General features: G+C 41.3%; 1 protein-coding gene across 2 annotated transcripts in view; it reads left to right on the top strand.

Annotated features, from left to right (window-relative positions):
* Window positions 1-26,284, top strand: part of SCN8A (sodium voltage-gated channel alpha subunit 8) — a 123,845-nt gene that overhangs the window by 27,311 nt on the left and 70,250 nt on the right. For both annotated transcript variants that reach the window (XM_070370822.1, XM_005908705.2), the window contains exons 2-10: window positions 1,326-1,444; window positions 3,715-3,804; window positions 4,631-4,759; window positions 6,557-6,648; window positions 17,753-17,974; window positions 19,471-19,534; window positions 20,627-20,768; window positions 22,292-22,498; window positions 23,748-24,041. In XM_070370822.1, coding sequence (XP_070226923.1) covers window positions 1,326-1,444; window positions 3,715-3,804; window positions 4,631-4,759; window positions 6,557-6,648; window positions 17,753-17,974; window positions 19,471-19,534; window positions 20,627-20,768; window positions 22,292-22,498; window positions 23,748-24,041 — 1,359 coding nt within the window. The remainder of the gene's footprint in view (window positions 1-1,325; window positions 1,445-3,714; window positions 3,805-4,630; window positions 4,760-6,556; window positions 6,649-17,752; window positions 17,975-19,470; window positions 19,535-20,626; window positions 20,769-22,291; window positions 22,499-23,747; window positions 24,042-26,284) is intronic.

The raw sequence follows: 26,284 nt of genomic DNA on the forward strand, positions 1-26,284 counted from the left end.
TAAAACCCCTTCCAAATGTTTAGTAACCTGCCTTTGTGAACACCTCCCAGCTCACTCCCCTCCCTTGAATTGCCCATCCAATGGGAAAGTAAAAATCTCTCTCTTCTGCTGCCTCTCATACATTACATATATTTTTGTTATTGAATTTTATGTTTATTATTACTAGTTCATGTATATGTCTTCCCTAAAAGTACAACTTTATTCAATCTCGTATCCAAGAAGCTTAGCACAATGCTTGGCACAAAGCAGATGCTCCAAAATATTTGAATTAAATTCATGCAACAGGAAGAGGCATCTGAGTAGGATGGGCAATGAGAGCCAAGGCCAAAGTTTGAATTACTATAACCTGTTCTGGTTTTGCACGACAGGAGGATTCATGCTAGGAATGTAGTTGAATTAATTTGGCAAGGCTGATAATGGAGGTTCTTAAAAGGTAAATAGACTAGACTCTGTAGGTAAATATCGACAAGGTGAATAACTCCTCTCACCTCCTTGAGTCTTTGCTCAAATCTCTCTCCTCAGTAGGCTTACCCTGATCACCTGAGAGGGAAGGATCGAGAGGTTGGGTTGGTAGATGCAAACTATTACATTTAGAATGGATGAACAACAAGGTCCTAATGTGTAGCACAGGGGACAGCACTGCATCTCCTGGGATAAACCGTAATGGAAAAGAATGTATATATGTATATGATTGAGTCACCTTGCTGGTACAGCAGAGATTGGCATAACACTTCAATTAAAAAACGAAACATTCACCCATCCTCTGACCCCTGCACTCTCTGAGTTGCCTTTCGATAATCTTCCTCCTTTTCCCACAGCACTTATCACATTTGATATAATTTACTTACTCATTAGGTTTTTTATTTATTGTCTGTCTCCCATCTTACAACATAAGCTCCTCTCACTAGGGTGGCCTTGTTCACCAATCCTTCCCAAGCACCTGGAACATTGCCTGGCACATCGTTGGCACTCAGTGATTATTTGTTGAGTGAATGAATCCTAAATTAATAAACTTCAGAATCTTGTCCAGAGCAGGAACAGATAGCTTAGGTATAGGTAACATGGCTTATTTCTGAAAGAAAAGTCTGATCTTTAAAACTGCCAAGATAGTGTCATCTGTTTGTAATGTAATCTGGAGCAGTAGGGAGGTGAGGGAAAGTGGTTTCTCTTTCCTTAGTATATTGCCTAAAGGTTTCTTGCCTTAGACACCAAATTGGGAAGTAAAACATGGGTCCTTTTGAGTTAATTTCTTGCCTAGAAAAATGTTATTTCATGTGGTGATTAATTCCTGTGCTTTAATAATTTCTCTCTTTCTTTCTCCACAGACCTTTGTAGTATTAAACAGAGGGAAAACTCTCTTCAGATTTAGTGCCACGCCTGCCTTGTACATTTTAAGTCCTTTTAACCTGATAAGAAGAATAGCTATTAAAATTTTGATACATTCATATCCTTTTCTGCAAATGTGGAGTGAGTGCAGCCGTCCTGTGGTCCCTGGTAGTTTCTGAATGTCCACCACCTAATTGTATATTAACTATTTTATCAGTGGTGTAGCTGACTATTCCTCCAGTCAGAACTGCTAAAGCCTTAGCTGAGCTTCAGCAGATTCTTTTTTCTTAGGATGATATCACGGGAATCTGGAATTTTGTGGGTATCATTAAGAGGGACAAGTTAAGATGGTAGCTTTGCTGCTGCTGCTAAGTCACTTTAGTCGTGTCCGACTCTGTGCAACCCCATAGACGGCAGCCCACCAGGCTCCCCCGTCCCTGGGATTCTCCAGGCAAGAACACTGGAGTGGGTTGCCATTTCCTTCTCCAATTCGTGAAAGTGAAGTTGCTCAGTCATGTCCGACTCTTCGCGACCCCATGGACTGCAGTCCAACAGGCTCCTCCGTCCATGGGATTTTCCAGGCAAGAGTACTGGAGTGGGGTGCCATCCGCCAAGATGGTAGCTTTACTGACGTCTTAATTTTTAGAGCACTCAGACTTTAGTAATTTCATAACAAGTTATATTATTCAGCTTTTTTACATATTAAAGCCCAATTAGAATTTTTGAAATGCTACTATAAATAATTGAGCGAGTGTTTTAGAGATCTTCTTTGATTTCTTAACCACAAGTTTAGAAAGTAAGATAATCTCTCAGATTAAATGGCCTCTTTGGTGCACAGGTTTAGATCTAGATTGCAGGATTGATACGAATTTTTTATATATATTTTTTCTCCCCTTAAAAGAAAATGCCAATTTACTCCTGCGGCTTGACTTTGTATCTCATTAATATAGGAGAGCATATGACAGATGAAAAATTACGTGATGGGTTTAGCAACTTCACTTAGTAACTTTAAACCTTCATGGTTGGTATTTAATTGGACAGTACTTAGTCCCATGCTTCAGAGTTTTGTATCCTCCAAATAGGATGAAGAAACCAGCAGTTGCTGCTTCATAAACAGGTTTGTTAAGCTTTTGCACCTTTTATTTTTGTTAAGAATTTAGCAGCCTGATCTGGAATTTGTGAGTTTTGCAAGCAACATAGTTCTGAAACCTAAAGGTTTATAAGAAAATAAATAATTCACAATGGACTCTTTCCTTTCTTGTTGGATCAGAGGATGATGTTTTTTTCTATTCTAACCAGAACATGTGATTATTCCCTGAAGAAAAATCCAGCTGTAGGAAGAAAAAAATCCAGCTGTAAGAAGTGTTCTTCCTTTTTAAAACTCCACTAATAGAATGAAGGTAGTGAATGTCACTAGCAAGAGAGAGTGAATTAGTAACAAATGAGATGTGACTTCTGTGCAGTTTTAAGTAACTCGTATTGATCTAAAGCAGTTTAATTCTTCTCAGTAGACAAGAACATGGAGAAGGAAATGGCAACCCACTCCAGTGGGTTGCCTGGAAAATCCCATGGACAGAGGAGCCTGGCGGGCTACAGTCCATGGGGTCGCAAGAGTCAGACACAACTTAATGACTAAGCCAGACAAGAACAAGAAGGGCTGAGCAAGATCTTGGATGGAATTGAAATGGCAGCAAAATGATTTGCTACGCATAAACATTCCTGGACACTCTCAGAAAGATCAGATGGATTTGCCTTGTTACCTAATTCTTAGGAGTACGGTGGTACAGATGTCCTTAAAATCCTTACTCAGTCCTTACCACAACTGGTTTCTCAAATTTGACAGATTCAGCAGACATTAACTGTTGCCTTGCCCTGCAAGGACACAGCCCTTTGAAGGGCTATGGAAAAAAAGTAAAGTGTTAAATACATGAACATTTCCAATAATTGGTAATACAAGATAATTAACAATAAATGACTTCTCAATAACATAGATAAGATTTAATTTGTTTTTCTCATCTGATGACTTTGGCATCTGGCAGACTGCAAGATTTCTGGTTATTGGGCAGAAAGGTATTTAGAGGCATAAATGGTAAGAAGGAAAAATGTTTATCTAAAAGGAGAACAGTGACAACCCTTTTGAAAAAAAGAGTGGCCACCCTGCCATGTCCACTCACATTCTCTGGCCGGGTGTGGATACATATGGTGGCGCTCATATGGTTCATGGTGGTGGCCACAGTTTTCATTATCACCTTGCCTTTTCCTCCTCTGTGCTTTGTCTCCTTTCAGGTTACTGATTTTAATTCTCATGATACTTAATGTGAAATGTATTTGCTTCCTGAGGATAAAAGCAGGCCAGAGTTTGTGTATTCTCCCTTGACTCTTTTCTACAGTATTTAGCATGATCATTATGTGCACTATTTTGACCAACTGTGTATTCATGACTTTTAGTAACCCTCCTGACTGGTCGAAGAATGTGGAGTAAGTAGCTCATGTATTTATTTTTCTGCTCACTTGTTTTAAATATTTCTGGTTACTGCATCTTGCACTGCACAGCTTATCCACCAAGGAAGAAAATCATTTGCCCACTTTTCATGTGACAGAGATGGATGAGGATACATGTGGAATTTAGGAAATATCCTTAGACATCAACTCTGGAAATTATTATTTCTAGGTTATTACCCATTTTTTATTTCACTGAGTGGGTGAGAATACATCTGCAATTTAGGAAATAAGTATCCTTAGAAATCAACTCTGGAAATTATTGTTTCCGGAGTATTGCCCACGTTTTATTTCATGGGTGAGGATACATGTGAAATTGAAGAAATATCCTTAGAAATCAACTCTAGAAAGAGAAAGGCTGCCGTGGAAGTGACGACTCACCACCTCTGCCCTTTGCTGTGGTAGCCTGTGTTAGCCAAAGCTTTGACCGGCCCATCACCATCTTCTATTCTCAATTCCTGATGATACTGCCTTTTTCTCCAGCTTTAGCTTTCCTTTTCTTGTTGACTTGTTTCAAGTGAAAATGAGCTCTGGGGCCTCCTGCTGGGTGGCCATACAGAGCTATTCCTTTGTGATGCCCTTCAGGACCCAGTGCCACATTCCAACTTTCTTGGTTTGTGCATTTCAGTCATTTTCATAAGATGCATCCCTTTCTCTTCCTCACTGCCTTTCTGCTGCATCAGTTGTGTCCTTCCTGTTTTGTCTCTGTAAGTGAGGCTGCATGTCTGCAAGTGTTCTCTTAGAAGGTTCATTTAAAGTTCCTTTCTGTTAAGAAATTGCCTCAAGCTATCCATTTCTTCAACAGGTACACGTTCACAGGGATTTATACATTTGAATCACTAGTGAAAATCATTGCAAGAGGTTTCTGCATAGATGGCTTTACCTTTTTACGGGATCCATGGAACTGGTTGGATTTCAGTGTCATCATGATGGCGTAAGTTCTCTGCTTACTTTATTGGTGTTCGGGGTGTGTGTGGTTGTACTCTTGGGTGTGTCTGTTTGACAGTGTAAGTCTGAGTTTATGGGCTTAGTTGTGTGAGGAATTAAAGGATAACCATGTAAAGTGGTATGGACATGTGTCTGATTCTTTCTTATGAAGGCCTCTGGGGGTTCAGGCAGTGGCAGTGTGTGCATATGGGAAAGGATGAGCAGATGGGAGCAAAAGTAGGAAGTGATTTTCTATTGCAACTCCTTTATATTTTGTTTCCCCCTATAACATTGACCAGGGTACACACAGTTACCACTAGGAGGCCTTGGTGAAGACTTCCTATTTTTTAGGTGTAAACCTTAGGCTGGAACTCAGTTTCCTAGGTATATTATGTTACATGTAATTTCTTGAGGCTGTCCAGATGTTGCAGAATTCAGAGCACGTTTTGGAGTCAAAACATAAGCCAAGTATCCAATCTGCTTACTTCCTAAAGAATTGCTGACCAGAGCTTCAAACTATTATTACTTGGGAGCAGTGTAACCCCACACTGGCATGCTAGCCACTCTATGTAATTAGTGTTGTTTTAACAACGAAAATGTATCTCTTCAGGAAACTTAGATGGTGATAGAAAAGGTGTAGCAGACTTTATTTGTATTTTCATGTTGGGGAAAGTGTTTCGTGGGTTGGTAGGGGGTAAAGGTGTAGTGTAGATTGTGTGTGTGTTTGTGTGTGTGCACACAGCAGATATGTAAGAGATTGAGTGCATTTGTGTATGTTTGGGTCTGAGCATCTGATACAAAGATGTATTTCAACTATAAAGTCTGAATGAATGATATACACTGAACATTTGAAACTGGAACTTTGACTTTCTGTTATATTAAGAAAATTTCTAGCTTTCCAGAGTTATGAATACACACTGGTGTTCATTTAAAATGTAAGTGTCCTCGCTAGGCACGGAGCTGGTGATTAAATGAATACTTAACAGAATATTGGCTCTGATCCCATGATCTGGTTTTTCCTGTATGTCACAAGCTAAAACTTCATATGTAGGTATGACTGCAGTGATACGCAGATAACTCTTGGATAAGTCATATATGCAGACATGTAGGCATTTTTTCCATTGTCAGCGAGGAAGTTATTTTAATGTAGATTTGTTTACATGGGGCTCCTGCTGCAGAAATCTGTCTCCTTTTCCTAAGAAATTGTTCACAAAACTTGGAGACATAAGCCTTTGAATACCTCCTGGCCTTCTTTTTAACTGGAAAAAGAGAATGGACTAAGAGTAGTCATTCTGATTGGGATCTGCACATCATGATGCTGCGTGAGAAAGCCCCAGGAGCCTTCTGGTGGTATCGCTTCTTTCAAATACACTTTGGATTTCTCCTTGCCCAACTGAAAAAAATAAAATGTGTTCCTTAAATGCTTGTATTTGAAACTTTTCTTTTTCAAGGAAAAAAATGAAATCATATCTTACTTATAAGACCCTTTCTTACCCCTATTCTCAAACCCTCGCCCAGTGGTACCATTACAAGTTAACTTTGGTTTGATTCTGCAGGTATATAACAGAGTTTGTAAACCTAGGCAATGTTTCAGCTCTACGCACTTTCAGGGTTCTGAGGGCTTTGAAAACTATTTCGGTAATCCCAGGTAAGATGGCCCGGGGTTGGTGTTAGGTGTTGGGTTAGGGCCCTGACGTGACGTATTGTACTTTTTGTTTTGTTGTGGTTTCGTTTTTTTCCTTTGGTGTTTGTGTTTGTGTCCGTGTTTGTCATTTGTGTCTGTGCGTGACCTCCCTTACTACAGATATGTGACAGAGTTTGTGGACCTGGGCAATGTCTCAGCGCTGAGAACATTCAGGGTTCTCCGAGCTTTGAAAACTATCTCTGTAATTCCAGGTGAGAAAATTTAAACACCAGACTGACTTTGCCTCATCTCCTCTTATGTCCTCCATTTGCTCTGTCCACCACATCCTGAAGCAGCGTCAGCACAGCTGAGATGGCCTTGCATTTCGCATGTTTTTCCCAGGAGATGTTTTCTGGAATGGCTCTTTGGTCCTTAAGCCAAAGTTGCTCTGACAGTGCTTGCAAGGCATGCAACCCCCATTCCATCCATGCTCTGAAAAAGCACGTGCTTAAGAGTCACTTGGATCTTAAGATACCTGAAAAAATTGTCACGGAGCTAGCTGTCTGTTTGAATATGAATCATTTGCTTCCTAGCCTCGTGGAATTACAGTAATTTTAACATTCGCCATCATTCCATTGCTTGTGATTTCTAGGCTTCCTGTCGCATGGTTTGCTGATGGGATGTTATTCGAAGAATTGCACTTCTACTGTTACTGTGTTAATGGAATTATTTAATCACAGAAGAGCCCTTACCCCATTGACTAGTCCAGTGTTCCAGACAAATTTAAGAGCCTTGGTGTTAGTGACCTGAACTTTAATAATCACTGTATATCACATACTGTTGCTGTCTAATTCACTAGAATAAGAACCAGTAGATATCTATGACATATATATTCAGAGACCATTCTCAGACATAAATCCCAATGAAAGCTTATGTGGGTGCCATTAAAAAAAAAAGTTAAAGGTAAGATAAGATACATCTAAGCACATGGGCAAACAGAAAAGTACAGAAACTTTACAAGGAAAAAAAACGTAATCAGGGGCTAGTTGAGAGGTAGTTGATTGACAGTCTTTACATTTTTTGCCACTTTTTCTTGATTCTGATTGAGAATGGTTCTTAACCTTTTGAAGGTTTTGTATCCTTTTGAGAACCAGGTGAAATTTCACAGGCACCACCTTCCCAGCAAAGCCCATCGATGGCCCCCCGAGGTTGAGATCTATTAATTTAATTCAAATCCTTGCTGCCCGGTAATAACTATTTTTCGGAAGACCAGTCTTGAAATCTGGAAGGAAAGATATTTTAGTTAGTAGACTAACTAACATGGCAGAAACATGGCAGAAGTCTAGACTGTGTTGTCGCTGGTTGGACTTTGGTTGCATTCAGGAGTTTTTAGGGAAGGAAGACTCCCAAGAGGCCAGGCTTTCCACTGCAGTTTTGTGGAAACAGGAACATGAAGGACAGAGTCATCCTATTCCAGGCATCGCATGGCTCTTCTTGTGGCTGCACCAAAAATACTCCTCTTTTCTCCTTTTCAACGTTATCTAGATATCACATGCAGACAGAGGGAAGTACAGAGGTAGAATTCTGCTGACTTGAGAACCTCAGGGCGGTAAACCTCAGTTTCTGCATTTACAAACTTGGGCCATGAAGTGGGCCCATAAATTATGACCCTATTGAGAATGAATTACTTTATTTTTAGCAGTGGTAGCTTACTTCTTGTCAACCAGAGGCTAGATGTCAGTGGAGTATATTCTTTTTTTTTTTAAGATTTTTTTTTTCATATGAGCCATCTTCAAGGTCTTTATTGTGTTTGTTACCATATTGCCTCTGTTTTATGGGTTGATTTTTTTTTGGCAGCCAGGCATGTAGGATCTTAGCTCCTCGACCAGGGATCGAACTCACACCCCACATACGGGAAGGCAAAGTCCCAACCACTGGATCATCAGGGAAGTCCCCTAGAGTATATTCTTATTGGCAAAAAACTATAACTGTGACTTATCAAAGTTTAGTTCTTAGCCATTTTATTAATAAATCCATTTGACAGAAAATCCAGCTCATTCTCTAGGTACCTTTCTGAAACTTGTTGATGGCAGCCTACCCCTTAAGCAGGCCTTGTCTTTTTTTTTTTCTTTTTGTAAGACATCGATACCACCAAGTCTTTACTGTCATTTTTCCTTTGGTCTCTTTCCTCCTCTGGCCTCTTTTAAATATGATGCCGTGTTTTCTGCTCACTTCCCCCAGTGTACTCCGCAAGGCATCTGTCCCTTTATGTTCTTGTGATCTCAAAACTTCTCTTCCAGAACTAAATTGGAAAGCTGTGCTCTCCTCACTAACTAGGGCAGCAGATGCTATCTCTGCTCCAGCTCTTAGCCTCTGTCTCTGTCTCTGCTGTATGATTAACTTCTGACCACAGCATTTCTGCAAGATAGCTCTGACTGATGTCACGTTGTTTATCCTTAATGTTCTAGTTTTATAGGTATATATTAATGTCTAGTTTTAAATTCTGTATTATAAATATATATCTATAAACACAGTGCCTGGCCTGTAAGAGCGCTCTATAAATGATTTTAGCAGTAGCAATTATAAAGAAGAAACCTAAACCCAAGGAAAGTTTGTGTGAAGATTTAGACACCAACTTCACAGTTTAGAATAAATTATTGGATTCCTATTTCTAGAAGCACCTCCTAGTTGAGCTGGCTTTGGGAGATTTTTGACAATAACTTTAAGGGATAATAAAGTCAAAGATACGGTCAGTTCTTAAAGTGTGACTTTTTATCCCAAGTTCTTTTGCTCTTGATTCTACTTGCGGAGAGCTGTTGCCCTGTGCCTACCTGCCTGTTACCCAGGTCTCCTTCCGTGGTGGGAATACCAGTCTGAGTCAGTGGACCTGAGCCACGTCTTGATTGGAAATCTGAGTCATTTTGACTCCGCTGTCACAGAGCGGGGCCATAGCCCCCTCTGAATAAAAGCCATTGCTTTGCGTACCAGGTTTTCTCATAGGCCACTTCAGTGGAATTGTTACTTTCTTTGCCTTCTCCTGCACCCACTTTGACTGTAAGCTTTTGCCAAAGCTGCCAAAAACAGAAGGGAGACCTACCACAGAACTGACAAGGGACCTATAAGATCTCACGGAGTTCTCAACTCCCTTTTTGAGAGTTTTTCCTTTCCTAGAGCACTTGTCCTGCTCACCTGGGCTGATGTTGTCCTCCCTTTTAGCATCTTTGGTAGACAGTCTGGATGTGTCAGGGCAGCCAGGACTTCCTGAAGATTGGAGAGTACAGTGTATCAGTTAGCTCCAGCCTTTTATACAGGATGCTTCAATTTAGACCATTCTTGTGGGCTTCCCTGGTGGCTCAGAGGTTAAAGCGTCTGCCTGCAATGCAGGAGACCTAAGTTCGATCCCTGGGTTGGGAAGATCCCCTGGAGAAGGAAATGGCAACCCACTCTAGTATTCTTGCCTGGAGAATCCCATGGACGGAGGAGCCTGGTGGGCTACAGTCCACAGGGTTGCAGAGAATCAGACATGACTGAGCGACTTCACTTTCATTCACTTTTGTGGCTTAGAAAAGAGTGAACTCATATTCTGATCCTCTTTATTTGCTAACTCAAGACTTGGATACCTATCATTCACGATGTCCCTTTGCTTTGACTCGACTTGAAGAACAGTGCCGCGCGAACTGTGCTAAAGGGATCAATTACAGGAAAAGACCCTGTAAAAAATGTCTTTCGGTCTGGAACTTGCCAGATTCAACTTGACATTGAAGTACTCTGTATAGAAAGTTGTATGTCTTAAAACTTTGTTTTTACTTTGTATGTATCTGGGTACAAAAAGGAACTTCTGAGTGACTGTCAGAAGTTTCATCCTCTGTGTGCTTTGGCCACGTGCCACAGGACTGACATGCCCCCAAGATAGGGTAGACATCTTAAAGCAGGTGTCTCAGAGTTTCCTTAGAGAGTAGCACTTACTGGTATAAATAAAACTGATTGGGAGGGCCTTGCTGTTGGTCCATTTTCATTTCCATCATCATTGAAACAGCCTCTGAAAGCACTCCGTTCGCCATTTGGCTCTCTTTAGAGCTGTAATTTCTTGATTATTTTTCTCTTGGGTTTGATATTTCTCTTCTTTCATTTCTGTTATCTTCTCTGTCTCTTTACCTGTGGCATCAGATACAAAGCAGGGAAAATGAGAGGTCCTTCTCCCTCTCAGCCCAGTATTTACAAAGAAAGCATTTTTTTAAAATGTCCCCATTATGAATGTAGCAATTTCTACTGCATAGTAAAGGGGGATAGAATGCATTTTAAGACTGTATTCAGACTCATCGTTTCTTTTAAAATACTCTGGTTATTAATCCAGTAGCTTTTTTATTTCTCCTTTTTCCACATTGTTCCTCCAGGTAGACAGCTGAAGTGTACCACCATGGTCCTGAGTGGAACACCGAGGGCTCGTGGGATCTCCCTGCCCCACCACTGGGAGCTAGTTTCATTGTGGTCAGACTTTGTGATACGAATCTATCTGGTCTTGAGTAAAGAAATCAAGGGCCCCCAAGTCTCTCGCACGTTACTCTTGATCTTATGAACCTCTAATAGCTATCATTGCGAGGACTGAATCTGCAGCAGAGAAGGTGACTGGGTGCCACTGTACCCCAGGACTTGCCTGGACGAGCCAGACTGTGGGACTGAGGAGCCATTCCTTCACTATTGTGAGGGCTGCGTGTTAACGGCTGTTGAGGCCTGTTCCGATGTTCATTTTGTAGCAGGAATAGCTCGTGTGGCTTCAAACCCGTTTCTCAACCTGAGTCACAAACCAGGAAAGATAAATTGACTATTTATAATCTGGCATCAGCCTGGTGGAAAATCTTGTTCCCAGTATGCACAGCTGATTTCTCTGGATTCAGCACGTAAGCGGGCTTTGTTCATTTATTCAAAGGATCGCTGGGCATCAGGAAATGAGACAGGAGGTTCAGAGGTGCCTTTGGACATAAAATTCTGTGGGAGCAGCTTCACTTGCTTCTCAGAGTTCTTTAAGTGTCCCACTTCCTGTCTGGTAGCTGACCTTTCTGTACATTAAGTCCAGCTGCCTTTCCTTGTTCTGTAGTAAATATATTAACTGCTTCTGCTCAGACACATCCCAGTGCTAGTTAATGTTAGCCTTTTCCAAGAGTTCTCACTGTCCAACTTGCCCCCACGTGGCTTCTGTTGCACACTCTGTTGTGTAGGAGTCATATGAAGGAGCATTCTGCTCTGTTTTGGATAGTCAGTTTTCTTGCTTGTTCTGGTATGTGGTATTGTGAACCAGCAGAGGAAGTAGACAGCTTATCCTTACAGCCAGAGCAGTGGTATTCTCCAGTCCTGCATGCATCAGGTCAAGAATTCTGCCAGCAATTTCTTACTTTTTTTGGCCTGTGTTGCTGGTTGCAGGGGGAGCACTTTTGCTTGGCTGCATTAACTAGTATGTGGCAGCCACTGCTAGCCAGACTATGAAGGTTAAGCTTAAGAAAAGCACTGAGGGCGTCATCTCCTTAAATTGGCATTGATGTCTGCAGATATGGTCGTTTGCAATTATCAACTCCTATGGAAGGAAGAAGAGTCTTGGCTGATGCCTGAGTGAATGCAGTGACTGTTTGCATTGAAGGTTGCTGAGTCACTGTGTGCTTACCTTTACCACAGACATCAAGCTAATCACCTTTCTTCTTCCTCTGCCTCCCTCTGATTTTCTCCTAACAATCTGGATGAGAATCTTAGAGAGTAAACTTTTTGGATGGCCATTCTGTTATTTAGTGATCAGTTTTGTTTAATTAAGATTTGTTCCTTTGTAGCCCTATGAATACCATTTCCAACTTAAGCTTCTATTTTAAACTTCTTGAAAGCTGAAAGAACTTCACCAAGTTGTTGATCAGACCTCAAAGCAGAACATGAAAAATATTTTTTACCCCTCTGGACTCATGTTTATGGATTTCGTCAGCAGTGGCCTCTGGTTTATGGAGAACAGATGTTGAACCAGCTGATTGTGAGTGTTCAGGTCCATCCCCAGAAAAACGAGGAGTTCCATGCAGGGTTGGTGTCTTAGTTGAACATCTCTGGTTGCAAGTAGAAAGATACAAACATCCTTCAAGGACATTGAAGGCTGGAATGTTTTGGGGCTTCTGGAAGCCAGTGAAACCAGAACACAGAGCCAGCAAGCCCCAGACACCAAGGGCTACTTTGTCTTCATATTTCTCTTCTCCTTGCATCTGTTTCCTTTTTCTGTGTCTAGGCATACTGCCTTTCCTTCTTAGACATATCCTAATATAACGATAGAATATGGCTACGACCTAGCTCCCACATTTATTTATTATCATTCCCACCACTTGAAAGGCTACTGGACTCTCTCTTTCAGTTCCGTTCAGTTCAGTCTCTCAGTCGTGTCTGACACTTTGCAACCCCATGAATCGCAGCACGCCAGGCCTCCCTGTCCATCACCAACTCCCGGAGTTCACTCAAACTCACGTCCATCGAGTCGGTGATGCCATCCAGCCATCTCATCCTCTGTCGTCCCCTTCTTCTCCTGCCCTCAGTCTTTCCCAGCATCAGGGTCTTTTCCAATGAGTCAGCTCTTGGCCAAAGTATTGGAGTTTCAGCTTTAGCATCAGTCCTTCCAATGAACACCCAGGACTGATCTCCTTTAGGATGGACTGCTTGGATCTCCTTGCAGTCCAAGGGACTCTCAAGAGTCTTCTCCAACACCACAGTTCAAAACAATCAGTTCTTCGGCACTCAGCCTTCTTCACAGTCCAACTCTCACATCCATACATGACCACTGGAAAAACCATAGCCTTGACTAGATGGACCTTTGTTGGCAAAGTAATGTCTCTGCTTTTCAATATGCTATCTAGGTTGGTCATAACTTATCTTCCAAGGAGTAAGCATCTTTTAATTTCATGGCTGCAGTCACCATCTGTAGTGATTTTGGAGCCCAGAAAAATAAAGTCTGACACTGTTTCCACTGTTTCCCCATCTATTTCCCATGAAGTGATGGGACCAGATGCCATGATCTTCGTTTTCTGAATGTTGAGCTTTAGGCCAACTTTTTCACTCTCCTCTTTCACTTTCATCAAGAGGCTTTTTAGTTCCTCTTCACTTTCTGCCATAAGGGTGATGTCATCTGATGCATATCTGAGGTTATTGATGTTTCTCCCGGCAATCTTGATTCCAGCTTGTGCTTCTTCCAGCCCAGCGTTTCTCATGATGTACTCTGCATAGAAGTTAAATAAGCAGAGTGACAATATACAGCCTTGACGTACTCCTTTTCCTATTTGGAACCAGTCTGTTGTTCCATGTCCAGTTCTAACTGTTGCTTCCTGACCTGCATACAGGTTTCTCAAGAGGCAGGTCAGGTGGTCTGGTATTCCATCTCTTTCAGAATTTTCCACATTTTATTGTGATCCACATAGTCAGAGGCTTTGGCATAGTTAATAAAACAGAAATAGATGTTTTTCTGGAACTTTCTTGCTTTTTTTGATGATCCATCGGATGTTGGCAATTTGATCTCTGGTTCCTCTGCTTTTTCTAAAACCAGCTTGAACATCTGGAAGATCATGGTTCACGTATTGCTGAAGCCTGGCTTGGAGAATTTTGAGCATTACTTTACTAGTGTGTGAGTTGAGTGCAATTGTGCGGTAGCTTGAGCCTTCTTTGGCATTGCCTTTCTTTGGGATTGGAATGAAAACTGACCTTTTCCAGTCCTGTGGGCACTGCTGAGTTTTCCAATTTTGCTGGCATATTGAGTGCAGCACTTTCACAGCATCATCTTTCAGGATTTGGAATAGCTCCACTGGAATTCCATCACCTCCACTAGCTTTGTTCGTAGTGATGCTTCCTAAGGCCCACTTGACTTCACATTCCAGGATGTCAGGCTCTAGGTGAGTGATCATACCATCATGATTATCTGGGTCGTGAAGATATTTTTTGTACAGTTCTTCTGTGTATTCTTGCCACCTCTTCTTAATATCTTCTGCTTCTGTTAGGTCCATACCATTTCTCTCTCTTGCCCCATTCCAAATTCCTGGAATTCAGGATCTAGATTTAGGTCAGATGTCCACCCTGACATCTAATTACTAAGGGAAGGTCGCTTCTGACAAACAAGGCTGCTGGGAGCCTGGCCTTATGGAATAGAAGATGGTTTGAGCTCATTGCCTAGAATTTCCTGTTGTATGGGGCTTGGAACTATCCAAAAAGTTCCCAGCCAAGGAAAATCAGATTCGACTTATGCTCAAATTATGTGTTTTTAAAAATGAATTAATGTCACAAATGCATTGGTTTGACTGTTTTAAAGTTTATCCTCTTGTTACTGATACAGATAACAGCTAACAACTCAGTTCATGAAAATAGAAGTAAAAAGTGGCTTGAAACTGTCATCAAGTGTTCAGATAGGTGATTGTCTGAGCCATTCAAGAGAGACTGCTGTATGAGTTCTTCATAAAGAAGTCCAAGAAAAGAAACTTTACAGCCATTCTTCAGTGACCTATCAACTACTCTTTTTTTTTTAAATTTATTTTTTATTGATGTAGAGTTGAATTACAACATTGTGTTAATTACTGATGTAAAGCATAAGTGACTCAGGTATACATATATATACATTCTTTTTATATTCTTTTCCATTCTGATTTATCAACTACTCTTTTAAAAAAAAATTACTCTTTTTGAAAACGTAACTGTGTCATTTTAGGGACCTAGAACTGAGTTATTGACCGAATATACACCTGCTTCAACCCAACCAAATGTAGCAAAGGACTTCTCTGTTCCTTAGCAACTTACTGAAATAAGTTCCATAACACGGGGACAATTTTTCCTTCTCTATAGCTGCCTTTTATTTTATACCACCAATACCTTCTTACCTAACTGCATGATAATGATACACAGTTTCCCAGAACTTTAGGAATAAAAGATTGAAACTCCAACCACTTAATCGCTAACAAATATCTCTACCCTACTTTTAAAGGCTTTTAGCTTCTCCTCTGCCCACTGCCAGGTGTTCTTAGGCTTACCCATGTCTGGTGTGTGACCTTAAGTTTGTTCCGAAACACAGCGCATCTTAAACAGAGGCTGAGCCAGGACCAGAATTCCCGCTTTCTGATTCCTACCTTGTGCTCTTTCTGCTCAGTCCTGTGAGCAGAAGGAATCAGGCTTGAAATGCCTTATGTGCTGGAGCCCAGGCAAGCTCTTCCTAATCCCTTTGGTGGCCACAGCCTCCAGGAAAGGCCCACTCTGTGAGAAAGCACAGGCCTTTGCACACTGTCAGGTCTCCACAGTCTAACTCTTGGCTCTTTTTACTTTAATTTCTCTTCCACGTCTTTCAGGATATCTGTGTAAGAGAAAAGAAAATTTCATATTCATTTACTCTTTCAATAAAGAACTTTAAAATGTATTAGTTGTATGGTCAAGACCACCACAACATTGTAAAGTGATTATCCTCCAATTAAATGCACACACACACACGCACACGCATAGTAAGTGCCTGCTTTGTGCCAGGTCTTGTGCTAAGCACTCATCCATTACCACTCTCAGGCTTAGCTTTGAAAATTCTAGGTGGTTACTTGCAAAATACAGCAAAAGAAGAGTCATGTCCACATCTCCCATTAGATCACCATCGTACAAGGTTAGCCTCTCAGTGATATTATCCCAGTCATACCTCTTGGAGGAGGGCAACATGTGGATAACAGTGATAGCTAACAAGATATAAGTACCTGGCAGTGTACTTGGTATTTAATATTCATTACCTTATTTAAACCTCATAACAAGCCAACGAGATTGGTATTGTCAATATCTTTTTACAGATAAGTAAACTGAGGTTCAGACAAAAGTGGTTAACATTTGAGTTATTTACTGTGTGCTAAGGGTTTATATTAGTTATGCTTAATTAACCCTCACAACAGCCTATGATATTTAACTATAAGTATCCCCATTTTCAGAGAAGGCAATGGCACCCCACTCTAGTACCCTTGCCTGGAAAATCCCATGGATGGAGGAGCCTGGTGGGCTGCAGTCCATGGGGTCGCTAAGAGTCGGACACGACTGGGTGACTTCACTTTCACTTTCACATCCCATTTTAGGGATGAAAATACACATCCCAAGAGGTTAGGTATATTGCTCAGGCCACACAAGTAAGTGGTATAGTTTGATTAAGATTAGTAATTATCTACCCAGACTCATACTTTAGAGCCAGGATTAGGATTTCTGTAGAATTTCATTGGATATTCTTGCTTTCAGAAGTAACTTAGGGATAAGCCCCCTCTTGAGACCTGTGTGTCAAGGCTCTGTGTCTGCCTCTGTCCGTCCTGGTGTTTCGGCTCCCCGGGAGTCCTCAGTGCTCCCTTGGCCATGTCTTACAGGTCGCTGATGTGTGGGCATGCCCAGGAGAACCGCGTGTAGACTCAGTCTTGATCCAAACGTCGTGAACCCACAACCATACTTTACTTTGTCTCCTGTCACTGATCTCTCCCTGTGCAGTTAAGAAACCTGCCTGCAGATTTACGTTTGAAACAGTGGCTTGCCTTTAAGCCACCAATTCAAGTGGGTTATATGTTTTTTAAAAATCTAGGACAGAAAAAAGGTCAGTTATAGAGAACAGGACATATATGTGATGCAGAAAACGTGTAATTTTTAGTGAAAAGACAAACCACAAATACTGAATTGATAATAATTAACCTTTTCAATACATTGGCATTTCCAGAGCTCTTGGGAAAATATTATTGGACCTTCTCACTTATTGTTGGCTTTGAAACTTCCCCGTAGTTCTCTTTCCAACCTGGATGCCTCCTCTATTCCTGTGTGGGCTAAGCCATACAAATACAGCTGTGAACAAGACAGATATAATTAATTATGACCATGATAAATGCTACAGAGGAAACTAATAGGTGCTATTAAAATAGTAATAGTAGAGGAGGGAGAAGAGTTGTGAAGACAGAGAAGGCTTTCTGGGGGAATTGCTATTTAGCTGAGAGTGGAGGATGAATAGGATGCAGGCAGGAGGGACAAGAGAATGGAGGAAGCATTCCAGGCAAAGGGAACAGCAATTGTGGAGACACCCGGGCAAGTAAGAGCTTGACTCATTTGAGTCGCTGAGAAGCAGTCAGAGACAAGAAAGCACTTCCAGGAATAAAAGAGCCACATACTGGAGAAGGGACTTTCTTTTCCAGAAGTATTGACTTAAAAATTGATGCTCCTGGGAAAATTGATAATATTGCTGACCCATTGTTATTCCCGTGGTATAAAAGATGAAGTGGCCATGTTTCAGGGGTGGTGCTGGGGGGAGGAGTAGGAGCCATGGCTGAGGGGCAGGTTGGGGGAGGTGGGGAGGGCTGTGGGGCGACTCTCACTCTGGGGGTTCTCTCCCCTCAGGCCTGAAGACCATCGTGGGCGCCCTGATTCAGTCTGTGAAGAAGCTGTCAGACGTGATGATCCTGACAGTGTTCTGCCTGAGTGTCTTTGCCTTGATCGGACTGCAGCTCTTCATGGGAAACCTGCGAAACAAGTGTGTGGTGTGGCCCATCAACTTCAACGAGAGCTATCTTGAAAACGGCACCAAGGGCTTTGATTGGGAAGAGTACATCAACAATAAAAGTAGGTAGCCCTTTCTCTGCAAGAGTGGGGAGAAAGTCTGTCTCCAGTACGAATGACGGAGCTACCCCTGGGCTGTACAAAAGTGCCTGGGCCAGAAAGAAAGGCCAGGACTGCTGGGAGGAGCTTTGTGAACTTTCTCCCGTTCCTTGAGGTCAGATTATCTTCAGAAGCTGGCAAATATCAGCCCTCTCACCCCTTCTCTCTTTTCTCTCCCTTTAAAAGGATAAGTGAAACTTTATATTTTGCTCACACGTACCCCTGAACTTTTGCTTTGGAAAATCGAGCTTAGAAACTTGATGAAAAATCCTTTTTTTCCCCTGAGATATTTAAACATTTAGAGTATACCTGGGCTTCCCTGGTAGCTCAGATGGCAAAGAATCCACCTACAGTGCTGGAGACCTGGGATTGATCCCAGGGTTGGGAAGATCCCCTGGAGAAGGGAAAGGCTCCCACTCCAGTATTCTTCCTGGAGAATTCCATGGACAGAGGAGCCTAATGGGGTACAGTCCATAGGGTCACAAAGAGTAGGACACGACGGAGCGACTTTCACTTTCACTGTTCACTTAGGTTTCTTAAAATTACTAAGACCTTAGCAAGCAGTCTGGTCTAGGGAGTCGAGTAATCTCCAAATAACTGTTTGATCCTATCACAGTTTAGGAGTTTTAACAAGTTCATTTCAGGAACCAGAGCATTTGGGTGTTACTCTTAGGAATATTTGGTGTAGTAGTGTACACGTGTGCAAAGTCGCTTCAGTGACGTCTGACTCTTTGTGACGCTATAGGCCATAGCCCACCAGGCTCCTCTGTCCATGGGATTCTCCAGGCAAGAGTAATGGAGCGGATTGCCACACCCTCCTCCAGGGGGTCTTTCTGACCCAGGGATAGAACCCGCGTCTCTAAAGACGCATTGGCAGGGGGTTCTTTACCACTAGCGCCGCCTGTACTTGTATGAAACTAGAGAGGAAAGTTAGCAGGACCACTCTTAGTCACTCTTGAGGAAATAAAGGCGGGTAAGTATCCACAAGAAAGTGTTCAAAGGGGATTTCAGGGACACAAACAGGAAGGGGAAACATGTCTTCTAATTTAAAATAGGACATGGTTACTAGTGATCAGTTTATCTTTGGTAAAGAGAAGTTATAAGGATAGAAGGGTAGAGTTGTATAAAGGGGTAAAGAACTCAGAAACCTCTCTTTTAGACCCTTTGTTTCAAGTACTGGAACGTGGCATATAGATCTGAAGTATTAATACAAGTAGAAATCGGTGTCTGAAAAGAACATTGCATTAAAGCCCACGTGGCAGCACTTTTCATTGTTAAATACATATAGGAAAATAGTTAATGGGAAGGAATTCTTATCAGGTTTCACTGCTGTCAGAAAAGATTTATATGAGCTAAAATCAATAACTGTTTCTGCTGGGGTAGTTAGGAACAGTGTAACCTTATTCTCTCATTCACTTAAATCTGCCTTATTCATTTCCTGCCTCTTCAAACTTTTCTAGCAAATTTCTACATAGTTCCTGGTATGCTGGAACCTTTGCTCTGTGGGAACAGTTCTGATGCTGGGTAAGTAGCTCACTTAATTTTATTCTCCTCCCATGAAATAATGTGTCACACAAAAATGAACAATATTTTCACTTTCTTTGTGCTCATGTAGTGGGTCCAATAAATTGGTTGACTCAGATTTTCTTTCTGTTTTATATTTGTCCATCCAAAGTTGACATTTCACTAGTAGGTGAAGGTGGCTATTAGACTTAAGCCAAGATCAAAGTTATAAAAGGCTAAGGGTAGGATCTGTAACACCAGGTATCTTGCCTGTCTCTTGTAGACTCCCCTCATTCTGTCTTAATGCAAAAAGTTATCAAGTAAGGGCACTGTTTTCATGATAGATTAGCACCCAAGGTTGACCCCAAATATGCCAGGCCTGACAGCATGTGGGAGGGAAAAGAGTTACAATGTATTATCCCCCCCCCCCGCCCCCGCCTTTTTTTCATTGTGGCAAAATACACATAACATAAAATTTGGTCTCTTAACAATTTTTACATATACAGTTCAGTGATATTAACTAGAAGTCCATTTACTTTCTATACTGAAGTATTGATAGATACTAGAAATTACATTGGAATAAACATCAGGTGAGTCTTAAAGCAGAAGAACTATTATAACCGAGATCACTGAAATCCTAGTGTGATACAGTTTGTCACAGTGAGTGTTAAGAGAATAGAGATGATTAAGAGGAAGGTCTAGGCTTTTGTCATTTAGGTTAGTAGCTAAGTTAAATTTGGTTGAATTGCACATTGATATGAGTCTAGGACAGCGATTCTCAAATTTTGGCATGCGTAAGAATCATCTGACATGCCCCTTAAAAATGCCAATTCATGGATCCCATATGCAGAGTTTTTATTCCTAAGTCTTGTCTAGGACATAGGTATCCGCATTTTTAAGGTGATTCTGATCCTAGACTGTCCCCAGGACATCATTTTTGAAAAATTCACCTGGCTACTTTGTTTCTTTCCTCTTCTTTTTAAAAAATTCCTGTTTGTTGGCATAGTCTCTATGGATGGCTGTTTATCATCTGCAAGGTCATAGAGATGACTTCCAGCTGATGACCGGGTAGGATTACGCTGAAAAGCCCGGTGCTTCCTTTTCTTTCCTCAGGCAATGTCCAGAGGGATACCAGTGTATGAAGGCAGGAAGGAACCCCAACTATGGTTACACGAGCTTTGACACTTTCAGCTGGGCCTTCTTGGCATTATTTCGCCTTATGACCCAGGACTACTGGGAAAACTTGTATCAATTAGTAAGTAATACCATGTTTTTTGGTGATGGAATTTACATAACAATATGTGGGGTTTGGGGACATTCTGTGTAAGAGACCTTTGGTGAAGACATACAGAATCTTTGGGTGGTATTTCTCAGAGTCAGCTGGTTTACAAAATTACATGAATTCTCCCAGCTCTTGGCCCAGTTTCTTTAATGCTCATCATGTATAGCTGTAGACGCTCACAGACTTGGGAGCCTCTTGCCTGGCCTGGGAATCTGCTGTCTCTGTCCTTCCTATTTCAGCAGACCATCTTCAGTATTTCTCCTTTTGGATGTTTGGGCTTAGGGCTTCTTTAAACATGTTGTGTAAGGCACTTTGGTAGACATTATAAAGAAGAGATTTTATCCACAAGGATCTTGGAGCCTAAATATGTCAACATTTTGAGATTTATAACACAGTTGTATTTGTTCAAGAACACTGTGACAATTTTTTTTTTTTTTAAACGGTCACTGCCATTCTGTTGGCCTGCTTTGGTGACTCTGGACAAGTCATTTAATTTTGCTGGGTGTGATGGAGAAGTTAGTCTAGATGACTGCTGAGGGTCTTTCAACTTAGAAATTCTCCAATAACGCATTGTTTTACATTTGACTCTAAGCCTTTGATAATGCTAGTTAGTTTGATAATAAGAATTGTGAACCCCTCAGGCATGAAGGAAACCCTTGTAAGTGAACCAACTTTTTTTTTTCCAATGAAAGTTTCTTATTAGGAGTTCCTGAAATCCTTCCTTTCTGTTGTACAGCCTAGTATTCCCATGAAATATTTGTAACTGATGCTAAGTTCCATGAAATATTTGTGGTTGAGGAGAATAAAAATGAAAACTAAGTGATAATGGGTCCTGTGTATATGCATATAACCTAAAACCCAGTTGTTCTTTGATGTCTGGTGCTAGTGAAAGGAATAATCTTAGGATCCTCTTTCCTTTTTCTCCCCTACCCCACCCCCACATCCTTTACATTATATCCCTCTTTAAAAACTCATCCTACTGCAAAAGGCTAAGGAAGGATGTCACTTAAGATAGGGACTTTTTATGAGTTGGACCTGATTCCAAAGATGAGATTTCTGTAAATGCTCTTTGAAGACCAGTATATAAATGACCTGAGGTCTTTGTTTTCATTTCCTCACACTTGTTTTAAAACCAGCTGACAAAGTTAAATGTAATTCTTAGCTCAGAGCAATTTTTCCTTTTAAAAAAGTAAGCATTTTTCTATGGAAGGAGTGTATTAGGAGTATTTGGAATGGAAGAGGATTTTTTTTTTTTTTTTTTTTTTTGCCACAGTGAATAGGAGGTACTACTGACATTTCCTGTGAGTCTGGGGTAGGGGAGGCCATTTGGCAGCTGGGGATGCTGAGTGTCTGCAGTGTGAAGAAGTTCCACACAAGAAAGTCTGGTCCTGTTCAACGTGCAGTACTGCCTCTGCAGAGGAACATCAGCCCATGAGTTGTTTTCAGCCTGATTCGTTTGATGCAAGCAACTTAAGAAGTGGTTTTTGTCTTTACAGACCTTACGAGCAGCTGGGAAAACGTACATGATCTTCTTTGTCTTGGTCATCTTTGTGGGTTCTTTCTATCTGGTGAACTTGATCCTGGCTGTGGTGGCCATGGCTTATGAAGAGCAGAATCAGGCAACACTGGAGGAAGCAGAGCAGAAAGAGGCTGAATTCAAAGCAATGTTAGAGCAACTTAAGAAGCAACAGGAAGAAGCACAGGTTGGTGATCAACTCTTTGCCGTAGTCCTTCCTGCCAGATCATGGTGACTAAGGCCTCATCTGATTGCCACTCCAGTTGATCTTTTTAGGCACACTAACAGAAGTCATTGATCTGATTGAAATAACCCAAATAACAACTGCAGATGGTCAGTCCAATTGTTACATTTGTCTTAATGGCCAAATTGTTTGTGAATGTGATCTTCTGTTGAATCTCTCGACCGTTCAGTGCACAACTCCTGTGATAGCTGGAGAGAGAAAAAAAAAATGACCAGAGCAGTTTATATAATACATCATGTAAGCATAGGTGTTTTTGTTGGGGGAAACATTAGGATCTCCTTCAGAAATTGTCTGTGTTCATAACGAGTCCTGAAAAGAAGATACAAGTAAAATATTGAAGTAAAATTTAAAAAAGAAACTTGTGATTCTACTAATACCCTAACATCTTACTTTTTTTAGAAAAAATTATGAAAGTATGGTGATATTTACAGGAGACTTGGAAAATACCGAACAAAATTACATATAGTTCCACTGTACATTACAGTTATTTTTAAATAGATAAATTAAGATTTTTAGTTAGAGTTTCAATATCAAACTTTCAAAAATTAATAGAACAAACAGATAGGAAAGTAGAAAGATACAGTAGACCTGGAAAGCACTATGAACTAATTCAACATAATTAAGGTTTATATAATTTTCACTCAACAACAGGATGCAAATTCTATTCACATTCCCATGGACTATAAACTGGGAGACATGGGACTGTATCCTGGGTCATAAAACAAAGTGCAAAAATTTCGTGGTATAAAGGTATTGAAATCATACAGAGTCTGTTTTCTTATCACTGATAACACTTTACTTTTTAATTTTTATCCAATTATACATGTATTTTTTACATTGTTGGGGCCATAATATATAGTATTGATTTTCAGAGTTGCCCAAAAAAAGATGATTTGGTATCAAGGTGGCAGCCAAGTTCTTGTCTTATATACTAAACAGAGTAAGTCCCAAAGCTCTCACCATGAAGTTCCGCTCTGATTATGCAGGGCTGTGTGCCACCATACAAATTTAGCTAGGAAATGGAGATACCAGGCCCCCACCACAGTGTCCTCTGACAGACTTGTTTTCCTTCCTCCTTTTTTCCCTGTCTTTGGGAAAGGAAGGAAGTGATCTCCACCACTTGCTTAGCTTTGTGTGGTTCTAGTTAATTGCTTCCGCTCTGGTCTGTTGCTGTGAAATTTTACTTTCCTAGGCGGCGGCGATGGCCACTTCAGCAGGAACTGTCTCAGAAGATGCCATAGAGGAAGAAGGTGAAGACGGGGCAGGCTCTCCCCGGAGCTCATCTGAAATCTCTAAACTGAGTTCCAAGAGTGCCAAGGAGAGACGGAACCGGAGGAAAAAGAGGAAGCAAAAGGAGCTCTCTGAAGGAGAGGAGAAGGGGGATCCTGAGAAGGTGTTCAAGTCAGAATCAGAAGATGGTATGAGGAGGAAGGGCTTTCGGCTCCCAGACAACAGAATAGGGAGGAAGTTTTCCATCATGAATCAGGTAAACTGTTGGTGCTGGGTCACAGAAGCCTAAGAAATTCTAGGTTTCCTAATTTTACTTGATTCTCATATTCCCCACTGGGTTTACATTTTCCAGTCCCATCCCTGCATCCTCAGGCCACTTCCACACCCCACTTTGTTTTCCTCTAGGAAGAAGTGCTACTTGGGTATAAAGGCTGCCTTCTCTGCTCTAAATCTCACCCAGGACAACCTGGTCACCTTTGGCAAACTTACTGCAGCAGGAAAGTCTGTGTCACTCCAGCAGGCCTTGTATTCCAAAGCACAGGTCCCCAACCTCTGGGACCTAATGCCTGACGATCTGAGGTGGAGCTGATGTGATAACAATAGAAATAAAGTACACAACAAATGTGAAATGCTTGAATCATCCTGAAACCCACGCCTACCCCGATCTGTGGGAAAGTGTCTTGCATGAAACTGGTCCCTGGTGCCAAAAGGTTGGAGACCACCGCTCTAAAACATCATGAAGAACTTTTCTTAGCATCTGAACTTCAGAATTCAGATCAAATACCTTTGTTTAAGAGTTGTATGTAATTTTGGGTTAAAAAAAAGTCATGAAACTCTTTAGGTCACCTTATTTGAGTGTGGTAAGTTCTGGTAATTAATTATTCTAGATTTATAATGTCATGCTGATAAATTAGCCTATGGTAGATTAAAAGCCTCTAGTTTTACCCAACTTTGTTAAATTGGGAAGCTAAGAGAGAGAGAAGGGAGAGGACTTATGGATAATTATTGAGCATTGTATTACTATACATTTCATGATATGATATATATTTTTGGACTTCAAAGAACACCACCAAAATCCAATTCTTAAGCTACTTAATGCCCCATTTTAAAGAAAGTTTGTAAGGTATAGAAGAGATTGCAGTTCCCGATTATGGCAGTGCAGCCAGAGTCTTTTCTTGTTTCTCAGAGATGATTCATGGTGCCTCTCCCTTACCTCCCTCATATCCCGGTTCAGTCCTTTGCTAGTCCAGTTCGTTTATCACAGCAAAATCTCTCATGTCCACCCTCTTCTTTTTGTTCCTATTAACCCTACTTTAGTTCAGACTTTATATTACTTTGTTCTACTGCAGTTATCCAGTACAGCTTCTTTCCCTCTGGTCTGTCTCTCTCTCTCTCTCTCTTTCATGTTTTCTATATTGTCAGCCAATCATTTTCTACAACATATCTCTGGTTATTCATTACCAAGCATTTATAGAGTGCCTGCCATGTGCCAAGGATTGTGCTAGGTCCTAGAGATTGAAAGGTGGTTAGAACACCATGTCTGCCCTAGGGAGCTTACAGTATAGTAGGGTAGCCAGATACACCAAAAAAACTATTTTCGTGATAGGACTGATGGTATTGTTCCATAGTTGAAATACACAGACGTGTTTTAGAAGGCACAGATCTATCCCAGCCTGGAGCTTCAGCAAAGATTTTCTGGGGAAAGTCAATAAAGGATAAACAGGGGTTAGTCAGGTAATGAACGTGTGTGGTGGTGAGGGAGCAGGAAGACAGAAGAAAGAACATTCCAGGTTTGGAAGAAAAGTAGGTTCCAGTTTGGACATCCCAAATATTAATTATTTGTTGGGAAACCAATTTGGACACATGGATAGTCAAATGATAGCTCAGGGAAGATGTCCTGAGCTGAGAGACAGTGGTTGAAACCAAGAGACTGGCTGAGACGACTTGGAGAGATTGTGTCAGGCGGAAGGACAGTGACATGCAATGTGACACCGGTGTTCACGGGCTTCGGAGATGGACCTCACAGAGGAAAACAAGTGGATGTGGGTCACGAGGGCTGCTAAGAGAACCAAGAGTGCAGTGAGGACTGGAGAGCACAGGGTAGGAGAGGGAGGGGGGCGACCAGTGGATCGAAGCTTAACAGAGATGCATCATGAGATCAGAACTGCAAATGTCTGTTAGATTTGGCACCAGAAGTCCTTGAGAGCTCAAAAGACAGATTTCAGTCCAGGGTAAGGGTGGATGCCATATTGAATGGGAAGAGACTTTCTATTCAAACTTTTGTAAAGAATGTGGGTGAAAATAAGCATTTTTATAATCTGTTATGGGGGGGAGACCCAGAAGAAGGGGAGACGGAAGTAGAATGGAGTACAGTAGAATAGAAAAGAAAATAGAACAGTCTTGGGAGATGTGAGAATAGGTGTAGCCTTGAACAGGAAAGGGGCACCTTGTCCTCCCCCCAAAAAAAATACATACGGCAATATGTGTGTGTGTGGATAA

This window comes from Bos mutus, chromosome 5 (assembly GCF_027580195.1).
Source record: "Bos mutus isolate GX-2022 chromosome 5, NWIPB_WYAK_1.1, whole genome shotgun sequence".
Taxonomy (NCBI): domain Eukaryota; kingdom Metazoa; phylum Chordata; class Mammalia; order Artiodactyla; family Bovidae; genus Bos; species Bos mutus.